This window comes from Lolium perenne, chromosome 3 (genome assembly GCF_019359855.2).
Source record: "Lolium perenne isolate Kyuss_39 chromosome 3, Kyuss_2.0, whole genome shotgun sequence".
Taxonomy (NCBI): domain Eukaryota; kingdom Viridiplantae; phylum Streptophyta; class Magnoliopsida; order Poales; family Poaceae; genus Lolium; species Lolium perenne.
In genome coordinates this window covers 137,924,299-137,937,877 of record NC_067246.2, presented here as the reverse complement: position 1 = coordinate 137,937,877, position 13,579 = coordinate 137,924,299, and the positions used below count along the sequence as shown (strand labels likewise).

The window sequence follows — 13,579 nt, the reverse complement described above, 5'->3', positions numbered from 1 at the left end:
CAATGGCGGTCATTGCCATGTCAACTGGTCGAGGGTGTGCCGCCCGCTACGGTTTGGGGGGTTAGGGATCCTGGATCTCGCTCGCACTGCCATCAGCCTTCGGGTTCGTTGGCTATGGAGGATGCGTACTGACCCCCAACGACCATGGCGCGGGCTCGACATGCAGTTCTCGAAGATTGAGCTGGACGCCTTCGCTGCCTCCACTTCTATGGTGGTGGGCAACGGCGAGTCCGCTCTCTTCTGGGAGGATAGGTGGCTGGATGGCAAGTCCATCAGGGAGCTAGCGCCGGAGGTTTATGCGCTCATTCCCAAGTGCCTCAGAAAGCGGCGAACGGTGCAGCAGGCGCTGGTGGAGCGCAGCTGGATCTCGGACATCGAGGGCGCACCGAGCGCCTTGACTCTATGGCAGTATGTTCAGCTATGGATTAGGCTAGGGACATGGTGCTCTCCCCAGATCAAGACATGTTGGTCTGACGTTGGACGACGGATGGCCAGTATTCCTCCAGCTCCTGCTATGATGCCCTCTTCCAGGGGGCGATCCTATCACGCTCCTGGAAGCTCAACTGGAAATCTTGGGCGCCACCAAGGAAGAGGTTCTTCATCTGGCTTCCTTGCCTGGACAGGTGCTGGACGAGTGAGCGTCTGGCGCGTCGGGGATTGCCCCACGCGACAAGATGCCCGCTGTGCGACCAGTCAGTGGAGACTATGGTGCACATCCTAACCGGCTGTTCCTTCTCTATGACAGTTTGGTTTGAGGTCCTATCGTGGATTCGATCCACCGCGGGACCTCCGACGGTTGAGGGTGACTTCGCGGAGTGGTGGTCGCTGGTGGTGCGGACCTCCCCACACCAGTTGCGCAAAGGAACTTCGTCACTCATCATGCTCACGGCGTGGTGGATTTGGAAGCATAGGAACGCTGCGGTCTTCGGCAACACGCGTCCCTCGGTGGCCTCCTTAGTCAGTGACATCAAGGCCGAGACACGATAATGGGCGGACGCAAGCGCCTGGGGGCTTCGCCAACTCCTCCCCTAGATTAGGTCTTTTGGGTTGAGTTGTACTGCGTGGCATTGATCCCTCTTCTGGATATTGTACATACAAACCTTCTTTATCTATCAATGCATCGAAACGTAAGGCTTTTGCGTTTTCGCGAAAAAATAGGTCATCCAAAACCTTGAAACAAAAATGGCCAAGGGGAATGCATTATGCATATATATGCACCACTGAAAGGCGCGGTACCCAATTTCATTCCAGATAACCTGACTTCTCACTACCTACTACATACATTTCTAATACTACATAGGTTATAGCATTTAGACAGAGCGCCGGGTGGGGGGGCAACTGCCAATAGGTAACTCCATTGCGCTCCTTGACACTCCCTTCTCCCTAGACAACCAACAGCTCAGTCCGCACCAGCAGCTGTTGCACTTTTCTTCCCTGCAAAACCAAAAACAAAAAGGCATTCAAAAATGTGTGCCCGGTAGTCGTTTTCGACCCCAAACAACAGCAACAAACACATACTCGGATGATGTTTCCTTCCCCGACAGTATCGGCTCCCGCATAGGCATTCGAACGGTTTCACAGGTTTTTGCTTCTCGGCATCAAAGTCGATGCCATAATCCTGAAAACCAGCACCATCTCAATAAGCATGTGCCTTCTATTGCGGATCTAATATGTCGACATTTCTTTTATCTTGCAACAATTATGCACTTTAACTTTAAGAGAATATATAATACTGTTGTACAAAAACAAATTATTGGGATACAACTAGTAGAAAATAAAGCCAACAGCAAGCCCACTAGATATACATACATTAGGGAAGCCAAGAAACACAAAACAACCTCAACATCATTTAGACAGAAATCCCACGTGATTCGTTCACATTTGCAGCTATACATACATTATGGGAGTTTATTGAAAAATACACACCTTCCTATTTATAAATGAAGGTTACATAATGGATTGACATTAGGAAACCATATAGCACATACCCATGTCAATTCCTCAAAAGCCTCCACCTTGGTGCTTGTGAAGAATGCAAGCTGTTTTTATAAATATCAACAAAAAAACATCAACATGATGTGTCTATATTACGGTATTTTCAGAGTCTAACACAGGTACAGTTGTCAAGGGTAGCTTACATGATAATAGTGATGATCAGGGGTCTCCACTTCAACAGGAACCACTACTAGATTTGCATCACAGCATCTACATGATGGAGTGTTGTTATAGCCAGATTATTTTGGGGAAGACAATTTATAAGATTCATCTTTTATGTTGTCATTAAAAAACATAACAAAAACCACAAAGAGCTAGACGCACCTGTGGTTAATGAATCTGCCAACATTGCCATAAAACGTTCCATCCAGGCATAAAGCCTCTTCCTCCTTCAGCACCTTTCTAGAACACCAACCAGCATCCAAAAGTATTGGATGCACATACCTATCATTCTGCATATTCTCAACGACCCTTTCATGCAGTTCTGTATTTGTTAGTATCTCCCCAGCATATTCACAAACAAAAGCTCCCTTTGGCAATTTATCTACAGTGCGGAGCCCCCAGCCTGTCCCTTTTCCAGTGAAGAAAACCTAGATAATAAAAGTAAAAGTAGTTGAAAACCATCCGGCATCAGTATAATCAGCACACATCACACAGAAAATAAAGGAAAGCTAGTGCCCCAGCAATCTACGTTCCGTTAAGAACATTAAATATTACCTGTAGATTGCATGTGATGCCACGTTGAACCACACGGTTACCGCATTGCATGTTACAGCCACATTTGCTCCAGCACTCCTTAATAAATTTTCTAACAAGGTGGCTCCTGCAAGGCTTTGGTGAAGCTTTATTTCTAGACCTCTCGAGCGGGCAAGTTTCACAAAACACCTTCTGATGTTCTCCTGGGAAGCGGTTCATAGAGACACACTCATCAATGAATGCTGGCCTAACCAAACCTTCTACTGTATATGCATATTCACCACCAGTTTGTCTTGCACAAGCACATGGTTCAGGTGAGGACAAGCAGTCGCCAAAGCAATCAGCGCAACAGTCTTCACCACCAATTTTTGCAAGTGACATGCTGACAAGAGCATTCTGGAATACAAGGTTTCGTGGTATATAACAAAAGGAAGGTGGGCATTTTTCTTTCCCGAAGTCATTTACAATTGATATCCTTATTTTTTCTTCTCCCTTAGATATATCCATTACATCATGGCTAGTCCTCAATGTAGAAAGCACAAGATGCCGTTGCTGGGATGGAGTCGAATTCACTGGACCACTCTCTGAGCCGTTAGAAACCAATAGTTTTTCTGCAGCCATCTGTTTCCTATTTCTACCATCCTCTGACCTGCTGCCAATAACAGCACCATCTGATTGCGTATTGCGCTCTACAACACACTGGCATATCTCGGTCATGAGGCTGCGGATGGAAAAATCAGGAGGAAGAACCTTGTATGAGCGAAGGCATTTACTCTCAACCAGCTTGAAAACTGCTTCTAAAGCGGGCATGCGGAACTTTGATGGGTTGACACTGCATTTCAGCGACATCTTGACCTCGCCCATAGCGGATGATGCTACTTCAATGTCTAGACAAGGAGCTTCCTTCCCATTTCCAACTCCAGATCGCGTTCCATTATTCAGTGCGCTGTTTGTTGGCTCTACAGATGAAGTAGTCATTTCCCGATTTCCGCATCTCTGAATTGTCCTGTCTCTAGCACCTTTAAAAGTTTGAAGGAGTCCAATCAGAATAAGATCATTGCTGAAAGAACATATAACAGCAAGATGTGATTGACCAAAGTCATATTTAACACGTTTTTTACAAGAGTTTCACCAAGCAAAGGTTGGGCAGGTGGCACCTCCAAGGTTCAGCAAGCCGTATCTTTTTTTGACATGACAAGTCGTATGTAACAAATCTATAATGTATAATATCAAAATTGGAGCAACCCACTAATGGTAATTCTCTCGACATGCAAGCATGCCACTTCGGTCAGTTTTTTATTGGTTGTATATGCCCACGTCAACCTCACGCACAGACATGCATGCCAACTAAGCAATTAATTTATGTTCCATTTCAGCATTCAATTTCTGTTTCTGCATTTTGTTTCGTTACCTACGTCTTCACAAGTGGACAGCAACATGCGGCTCATAACTACATTATCCATAATGCACATCTAATGGAGTATGAGGCTTCATCTTCCAAGCAATCCCGGCAATGAACTCTCTATTGATGTCCATGATTTCTGTCAGGGAATACGAGAAGGTTATGCGGATTTTATTTTCCCATTATAGCTTTGTGCTTCCGTTTTGTTCCATGCCTCCGGTGGTTCTTCAAAATAGGAAAAACTGAAATGTAGAAATGGCTGGTGCTAGGTCCCTTCGTCTCCTCCATCCATTGTATCTGCCAAGGTATTGATGGACAAATCAAGAGACATAAGAGGCGCCTGATTCACAATTCAACCCTATAAATTGACCACCATCATTAGAAATAGTAGCCTCTTCCGCTCTTCCCTATTCATCGGCGCACCACATGTATAGATGTACTATAACAACCACTCATGCTTTTGCTTGAGTACCCTTCATATCGAGCCTTCTCCACGCCTGGTCTGGACTGGCTCAGTTGGAGACTCAGCTATCGAGGGATTGGCTTCATATAGCAACTGTGCCCATATAAGTCCCTCTCTTGATTCTTAGTTTTCTGCTCCCCTTATTTATTTATATTGTTTGGATCGATACATGAAGATCTATACTTTTCAAGATTCTGGAAGATTTGAGTATGGACAGGTGAGTACATCTCTGTTTTATTCGCATTGGTAAGGTGCTAAGAAAATAATCGATTAAGTAAAACAAAATATTGTTTCACAGGACAATGATAAAATTGGCCGAAATATGCTTGCAGGGTGTAAATGTTATTTCACAGAGTACTACTGCTAATGATTGTTTATCTCACCATCTCAACTGAAGTTGGTTTTCTCCCATAAATATTTGCAGGCCGATGATTCTACTAAGCCCATCTTCAGTAGTGTTTTAGGGATACAAACAAAAGACGAGGATGTAGCATTAGACTATTCTTTGGAAATGTGCGCACATGATGCATTCTGTTATCATCGAAGACTGTATAGTTCACTCAGCAGTACAGATCATCTTAGGAATGCCGTATAATTACAAATCATATAATCTATTAACAGTAACCGATTTCAGAATTTGTTCTTCACATGTTACAATTATGATTATTTCGTCACTTCATCTCAGTTAGTTTTGGGTTTTCAACTCCCCGTTGTATGTATGCACCGTCATTTTTTCAGGGCCACCTTCTCGACCTGAAGGTTTTTTTTTCATATCATTGTAAGAAATTATTTTATCGTGTAACTATATTTTGTGAGTTCTCCATCTGCTCTGTGTCAAATTGTAGTCAAGCTGATTAAATGCTTGCAAATTAGCTTTTTATGGATTTTTCATTTAAAAAAGTGAGATGGTTGATCAACTATATTTTGTTTTTGAGAATGATGATTCATTTTTCTATCTACCAATGTTTTGCAGCATATTTGATAACTGAACAACGTATTTGTATCTAAGAGCAAACCCCAAGCACTTAGTCCAATGATTTCCTATTTTCTTGCTTGTACATACATCGATAAAAGAATTTAAACAAACATACCAGCAGCAACTCGTGGGGTATCATCTAGTTAACTTAAAAGGATGCAAACAATGTTGGGGGCAATTTTTAACAAGTGTATCACTGATGTACATATAGCATTGGGAGAGCGTTTTAAGAATTCGAGCAAATTGTGGAACTAGTGCTTATGTTTTAACAATACTACCCGATCGTTACCAACTTACCAAGCAAAGAGGTACAATGTCATCATCATGATTTAAAAGTAAAAGACGGCAATCTATCTCCTTAACGTGCAAGGACAAAAAGATCAAAGGCCCGCTCGAACCTGGGATCTGTTCAGGATTTTGATCGGGCTGCTGCGGAGGCAAATCTCGAAACAACTTCTCGGAGGAGGAGGACGCGTTGCGAGAACGGCGGCCGTTCAGGCCAGGCTGCACTTCCGTATCGACAGGCACAGGCTTGGGCTCCCTCAGCAAGACGGCGTCGTCCAGCTGGGGATCCGCATCGATCGTCTCCCTGTGCCGCCTCTTGCCCAACGCCATCATCGAGGCGCTGGCCTGCGAACGAGGCGATACGACCATTTCCCTGGCGGTGGTGGGGGGCGGAGGCGAGGGGGGACCCAGGGAGCCCGACGGGTCTCCTCCCGCCATATCGTCGTCGTCGGCGTTGATCCCCTCATGCTCCTGCACCGGTTCCGGCTCCGACCCCCCATCGCCGGTCGCCTGAAAACCCATGCGCCGCGCCGAAACGAAAACAATTTATATCCCAGGAGAGTGGATTAGGGAATGGAGGATGGGCGGCGGAAGGGACCTGCTGGTGGTCGAGCATGGCCTCGGCGAGGACGCCGTAGGACTCGTCCTCGATGAGCGCCCAGTTGTTGCCGTAGACCTTGAGGAGGCGCTTGAGGACGGTGAGGGTGGGCTTCTTGGAGAAGCCGAGGGCCCTCATGGCCGCCAGCGCCCGCCGCGCCCTAGGCGTGTTGTCCCCCGACCGCGACGAACCCATCCTCGGGCTCCGGCCGGGGATGAGGATCGCACTGATTCAGTGGGTGGACATTGGCATCGCCATTGCTAGGGTTAGCTTAGCTTAACTGGGGTTTTTGGGGGATTTGGTTTGGAAGACGATTCGATTCGATTCGATTCGGGAGGACTCCGAGCTTTCACTACTCGATAGGTAGTAGGGTTGAAAACGAAACGGAAACTTTCCGTCCGTTTTCGAAGAAAAAGAAAATGGAGGACCAAATACGAAAAAGGAAGCGGCATTTTGAGGAAACGAAACGGAAACGACAAAAACATAAACGGAAACGGAAAAGAAAACGAGGGAGCCCTTTCCGACGAAAAAGGAAACGGCAGAGAAAATTCCGGAAAATAAATACGAAAAATTTCCGGAAATATAACCTAGAAATGCCCGTGCATTTAGTAGACCAACATTTACACATGAAACCAGGCTTGGCCACATATCAAGTCCACTAAGTACTCTAACCCTAATCACTCTGTATAATTGCGTGTGCATGCAGCTGTTAAACTATGTGAGTTACTTTATGTGAATTTCCGCATGTCGAAGTTAAATGTTATATCTTGTTTTATTGTCTTTTTTTATGTGTGTCTTTTGGTCTACAAACCAAGGTATCATGCCGCATTGTGTTGTGGTAAATATTCGTTTTCGTAACGTATCCGCACGTATCCATTCCTTATTCATATCCGATGATTTCCGTTTTCATATTCGTTTCCGAGGATTTCGTTTCCATTTTCGATTCCGACAAGATAGAGGGAAACAAAAACGATAAAGCATGTTTCCGCCCGTTTTCGTTTCGTTTTCAACCCTAATAGGTAGTGGTAGCAGTAAATGTTTTCAGATTTTTTTTTTTGGGAACAAGTTTTCAGAAATCATTTAGAAAAAGGTGGCTAGAACAGAGAATAAAAAAGAGTTACGTTTGTTTTGAACAGATATGTTGATATGGCCGAGTTGGTCTAAGGCGCCAGATTAAGGTTCTGGTCCGAAAGGGCGTGGGTTCAAATCCCACTGTCAACAATTTTTCACCATTTTTATGCTTGCAGCACTGTTTTCTTGTAACTTTTTGAGTCAGTCTTTTTTTCCAATCTGGAATGAAATTTGCTTGCAGCACTGTTTTCCTGCAACTTTTTGAGTCCGTCTTTTTTTTCTAATCTGAAACGAAATTTGAGCCAAACTAAACTAGTATACCAGTTTTTGCTCAGGAATTTGCTTTGCCAGAATTTGTAGGTTTAATCCCGATAGCAATAGGTTTTGTTACCATCGAAACTAGCAATACACCCTTTTGACCTTCTTTTTTGCAGCACTAGTTTCCAGCAACTTATTGAGTCGGTCCTTTTTATGCTTGCAGCACTAGTTTTCCTGCAACTTTTTGAGTCCGTCTTTTTTGCAGCACTAGTTTTCCTGCAACTTTTTGAGTCCGTCTTTTTTTTCTAATCTGAAACGAAATTTGAGCCAAACTAAACTAGTATACCAGTTTTTGCTCAGGAATTTGCTTTGCCAGAATTTGTAGGTTTAATCCCGATAGCAATAGGTTTTGTTACCATCGAAACTAGCAATACACCCTTTTGACCTTCTTTTTTGCAGCACTAGTTTCCAGCAACTTATTGAGTCGGTCCTTTTCCTAATCCGAAATGAAATTTGTCCCAAACTGAATTAATCTATCAATTTATCTCAGGAATTTTGCTTTGCCATAGTTAATTTAATCCCAAATAGCGATAGGTTTTGTTACCATCAATACTCTCCTGCATAACCATTAATTTTGGGCTATATATCTTTACCTGCTTGTTTTTAATATGTTGTATTGGCTATATTATCAGATCACAACTTGATCAGCAAATAGTTCTGCATCAACATCCAATACAGATTTGCGCAGATACACCGCGGGTGATGCTCACTGTCTCGTTCCTACAACAATCATGCTTGTTCTACAAAACTCTCAGAAACTAATACACCACGGGTCGGATCATCATGCATGACAGTTAGCAGCACAGGACAACACATCAAAATTCCCTCATGGATCCACGGCAGTTTTTACTTCAAGAGGCTTGTGATTTCCCGATGGAAAGATCCATGTGAAGGTAGGCGATGCAGGCGACAAAGAAGAGCAGCGCCGCAGATATCAGCATCAACGGTTCCGCCAGCATGAAGACTGGATTGAATTCGTAATACACCTGCAATTCACAAAAATGATGATGATAGGTGGCGACAAGACCTGATAAACAAGGCCAATCTGAGTCACTCAGCAAAGTACCTGGAAAGGAACATTGTGCTCTCCTACTACATTTTTCTTCTTCAGCACCACTGTTGTCCTCCCAACAACGTCAAGGTAGGAATAGCTAGTCTGCATCAGTCGCATATACCATAATCAGAACTGAGACTCAAGAAAGGAAAAAAAAACGATATCAAACTAGAACAAATTTCCGCTCGGTACGAGTAAACTTCTTTTTTAGGTAGTTGATGGAAAGATGGGATTACCTCAAGATGTTGCTCAGTCAGAAAAGGAACAACGGCTTGTGGACTCTTTGATCCCTCGGGAAGCACAATCTGTGACATCACAAGGTTTAATAAGGCTGCTAAGATGCACATAAAAAAGAGCAAGAGCTACCTTCCCTACTACCATCATCCGGTCTCTTTATCAAGAATATACTTTCGCTCTTTTAGTAATTACTTCAGTTAACGAGAATTTCAAGGAGAGCTTAGATATGCAAGGAACATGACTAGTCAGCTCATGAAATGAGTGATGACAATACATGATTGCATGTGTGCATATACTGTAAACTCCAATAGCAGCGCTGTACATGGGCTGCTGCTACATACTCCCTCCGTCCCATAATGTAAGATGTTATTACAACCAATATAGGTTGTAATTGATGGTAGTAACATCTTATATTATGGGACGGAGAGAGTAATACAATATTACTCTAATTCTTGACCATTAATTAGAGTATGTTTCATCAGAGTTGGATTTTTGTGCAGACTTACCTTGATAGTAAGATCATCAACGACAGTATTCAATAGAGGGCATCCAAATGTTAGATTGGCAAAACGTCGGCCATCTTCTGACTCAAACAGGAAATCTTGCAGCGGCATACCATAGCCAATGGTGAACGTGCAATGCCAGCCACCAAACAATGGATATCTTGGCTCAAATTCTAGTTCTGACTGAATTAACGAAAAATCATGTAGCAATATTAGTTCAAGATTAACATTTAAGTAAACAGGTATCGTACTTGCCACTAACTAGCATACTGAAGTATTAAAGTTGATGTCTGTGGAGAGATATCCCATACCTTGTGTGAATCAGTACGGAGATTGGATGAGGAGATGTTACCAATCTCATCACGATAGTAAACTGAATGAACTCGAGGGGGCAACCTTGCAAGAAGATTCTTAAACGATGATGCTCCGCTGATAGATTGCCTCGCCTGATACTCGAGCCTAGCAACAAATTATAAATGAGTAACCACAAAGGATTGTACTCCCTCCATCCGGGTTTATAGGTCTTGAGCATATCCTTAGATCATTAATTTAACAAACAGAATACAATGTATACATTACAAAGGATATATCATTAGAACCTTGAGATGCGGTATTTTCTAATGATATAACTTTTGTGTTATACATTTTATATTATATTCGTAAAATTAACAATCTAGGGATACACATAGGGCTTATAAACCCGTTCGGAGGGAGTACTAAATAAATTGACCAGCACGAGATACATGATGACAGATTTCTTAATACTCCATATAGCTTGGAATCTAAAGATCCTGATTTCAAGTCCATAAGGCATGTTCTCAGTTCATGTATTTGCCTACTCCTGTTTGATTTCAACATGAAAAAGCCAGACATAAAGCAATACTGGCAGATTGCAATAAATTTATTGTTTATCTCACAGCTACTAGACCTATACTGTTGGAGGAAGTTGACATATAATCAGAGAGATAATTTGTAATTGACTACGGCAATCATAGTCAAAATTTAGTACATCCAATTGCCTCATTTAGTTAATGATTCAAGTAATGTGACGCAGTTTGGTGGAGCCATTTGATTCAGAGCTTCAGCAATTGTAATAATGTTAGTTGAACGATAGACAGTGGCATGTAACCAAATAATACAGTTGCACTGGTTGGATGTCAAAACGAACCAGACATGCTAAAAAAATATCGAGTTGAAGACGGTTGCAGCTAACCTTGAAAAGACTCCTTTGTGCCGAGCACCTCCATGCTTCAATTTATACTGTTCGGTGACCTGGACATTCCCCCAGTGAGAAATCTCCACCTTGCGCACAAGCTCCTCGACAACCGCAAACGGATGGTTGTTCTCATGGTGCAGGAGTATCGGGGAGTACGCGTACGGAAGCTGGTCCTTGTACGTGCCATATTTCACTTCGGGGCCCGAACGAGAGGTGGGATCCACTCTGGTGAAAGACTCTACCCTGTTGCTGGGCATCTTGACGTAGGTGACCTGCTCCAGGACATGGTAGGGCGACAGGAGAACTGCGCTGTCGCGGTAGTAGACCAGCTGGGACTCCGACTGCGTGATCTCCGCCGGGAAGGGCTCCAGGGAGTGTGTCAGCACGTAGAAGACCTCCATGGTAGTCGTCTCGGAGGGTCTCAACGGCGCGCTCAGCGAAACGGAGTAGAGGCGAGCGCCGTCCGGGGCATTGGCGGCGAGATCGACGGGCTCCACCGGAAGTGGCACGTACACCTTCTTCTTGCGCTTCCCCTCGGCCCTGGTCGCCTTGACGATGGCGAGGTGCTGGGCCTCCAGGGGCGTGAACGCGATGAGAACGTGCGACGCATCAGAGCCAGTGGCTGGGTTATGGACCTGGTGGCGAAGGGTGGGGTGTCAGTGGAGGCACGGAAGAGGAGGAGTTTATGGCAAGGGGGGTGTGATTGGGTGGAAGGGTTTACCTTGAGCGTGAGGTACACCTTGACGATGGGTCCAGTCAGGTCGATCTGCAGGCAGGTGAATTGCAGGTGTGTTTAATTTTGCAGCCAAGATGTATGTCATACGCAATGAAACTCTACTGAAAGAGGGAATATGTATTGTGTGCATGGCGAGAACGATCTCTTAAACCCTAAACCCAAAAAATCAATCCTAGCACTAGCACACGGCATCGGATCTTTGAGATGAAAACACACACATAGCCACTAATCAGTTCAGCTCGGATCCTTCCATGGTTACGGTATGGGAGTTGGATCGCCGAGCGAGACCTTAAATTTGATACGAAGCTGCGATCCAGATTTGAGTAATGGTTCGAGGTCGGCGACGAGACGAACCCTCCTAGTCAGTATTAACACAGTCGCTCCAATTCATAGCCACCTAATCAGGAGGATTCGGGATGGAGAACATACCCTCTTCTCGGCGGAGACGACCCGGATGCCGTCCTCCGGCGCAGTCGGCGAGGTGGAGGTAGCGGCGGAGACGGTGAAGGCTGCGGCGAGAAGGAGTAGGATGGACGTGGGGAGGGACGGCGCCATGGTGGCGGCGGTCGTCGTCTCCGGCCCGACGACCTGAGATGAGATCTGCGCACCGCAAACACAGAACACTTGCTGCCAGCCTACTGCTGCTTGGGCTGGGCCCTCTTCTTCCTTGCTTGTAAGGTGGACTAGTCAACAGAGCGGGCCCTCTCCCAGCCGTCCATCACTGATCGCATGGCTGTGCTCGGCCGATCTACATTTTTGTTTGCGAACTCGTAAGTTAGCGAGGGAAGGATTTTTGCAGTCTGATTTTTCACTATGTGATAATATATTCACTTCATTTAACGCTCCTTTGATTCATGGAATTTACAAAGGACTTGTCGAGGATTGAGATCCCATGAAAATTTTCTTACAAAAGCCGTTCAATTCATAATGTAGGATCATATCCCGTAGAAAAAAAATCCCATAAAAATCTTGCAGTGTAAAATTCATAGGGAAAAAAATAGGTTAGACCTCGTAGAAAATTCATTCACCTCAATCAAAGAGAATTTCCATATGATCCAAGTAGAAATGGGCATTTTTTTTTTTTGAGAAACACAATACAAACGCAGGCGCTCACATACACGCGCATACACTCACCCCTATGAACGCACACACGCACACCCTACCCCTATGAGCACCTCCGGAAGACCGAGCCGGCGGATTGGATCTTGAAATTGACGAAGTCACCACAGGCGCCTCGCTATCGACGGGAACGTCGCCTCCCACTGAAAGAATATTCCGCCTTTATGAGACACACAGATGTCAAACCTGGGGTTTGAACTCTGGTGGGCTGGGGGTACATTTTTAATCCTATACATTTTCTATTCTTACATTTTTCTTATCATACGAATCAAAAGAGCCCGCAAATAAAAGGTTTGCAGCCAATATGCATGAATTTTAGTTCAAAATGTATCATATATTTATATCCTCCTGTTTTTCTCAAACATCTCTATCATTCTTTCAGCAACTCACGCTTTCCACCAATTATATACGTGTCTTTGCAAATCTCACCCACCTATATTGCACATTGCTTGGACTACCGTACTGTTGTAGGTGCAATATTTCTCGGATGTACTTCTATTAAAAATATAGTCAAACTGAATTCCAAAGAGTTAGAAACGGTTAACTTACTGCTATTTGCACCAATAATTAAGCATTTTATTGATGCACCGATGAACTTAACTTTGAAGCATCTCTAACAGATACCGCAAACGAGCAAACCGCAAAACCCGCTTGCGGTACCGCGCATCACCCTTTTGGGTCTTAAAAGTTGTCACGATAGATTAAGCTAGCCCGGGTAATGATTAATTTCACCTCGATCGGGGGCGATGGCCGCGGCGACGGAGCTTCACGCGGAGTCATTGAAGTCGTCGATGATGACGTAGCCGTGTCTCGCCGTCTCCAATCAAATGGACACCTTCCAGGCCTTGCACACATGCCGTCCCTCCTCTTCGGCGGCTTCACGGAGGTGCTTGGCCTTGTCCCAAACATC

General features: G+C 44.5%; 2 protein-coding genes and 1 non-coding gene across 3 annotated transcripts; 1 reads left to right on the top strand and 2 right to left on the bottom strand.

Annotated features, from left to right (window-relative positions):
- Positions 1-1,183: 1,183 nt before the first annotated feature.
- On the bottom strand, positions 1,184-6,754 carry LOC127342557 (histone-lysine N-methyltransferase SUVR4). The gene is made up of 8 exons (XM_051368532.2): positions 6,416-6,754; positions 5,931-6,327; positions 2,713-3,710; positions 2,320-2,585; positions 2,139-2,205; positions 1,989-2,039; positions 1,519-1,618; positions 1,184-1,434 (listed from the first exon to the last, which is right to left on the bottom strand). The coding sequence occupies exons 1-8, from the start codon at positions 6,608-6,610 to the stop codon at positions 1,400-1,402; spliced, it is 2,109 nt and encodes a 702-aa protein (XP_051224492.1). The 5' UTR covers positions 6,611-6,754; the 3' UTR covers positions 1,184-1,399.
- An 801-nt stretch (positions 6,755-7,555) lies between these two features.
- On the top strand, positions 7,556-7,636 carry TRNAL-AAG (transfer RNA leucine (anticodon AAG)). Its single transcript has one exon. It is a non-coding gene; the product is annotated as a tRNA-Leu (tRNA).
- A 765-nt stretch (positions 7,637-8,401) lies between these two features.
- LOC127342555 (dolichyl-diphosphooligosaccharide--protein glycosyltransferase subunit 1B) lies at positions 8,402-12,208 on the bottom strand. Its single transcript, XM_051368528.1, has 8 exons — positions 11,980-12,208; positions 11,536-11,580; positions 10,812-11,449; positions 9,910-10,057; positions 9,602-9,781; positions 9,095-9,163; positions 8,871-8,960; positions 8,402-8,790 (listed from the first exon to the last, which is right to left on the bottom strand). The coding sequence occupies exons 1-8, from the start codon at positions 12,103-12,105 to the stop codon at positions 8,656-8,658; spliced, it is 1,431 nt and encodes a 476-aa protein (XP_051224488.1). The 5' UTR covers positions 12,106-12,208; the 3' UTR covers positions 8,402-8,655.
- Between the last annotated feature and the right edge of the window lie 1,371 nt (positions 12,209-13,579).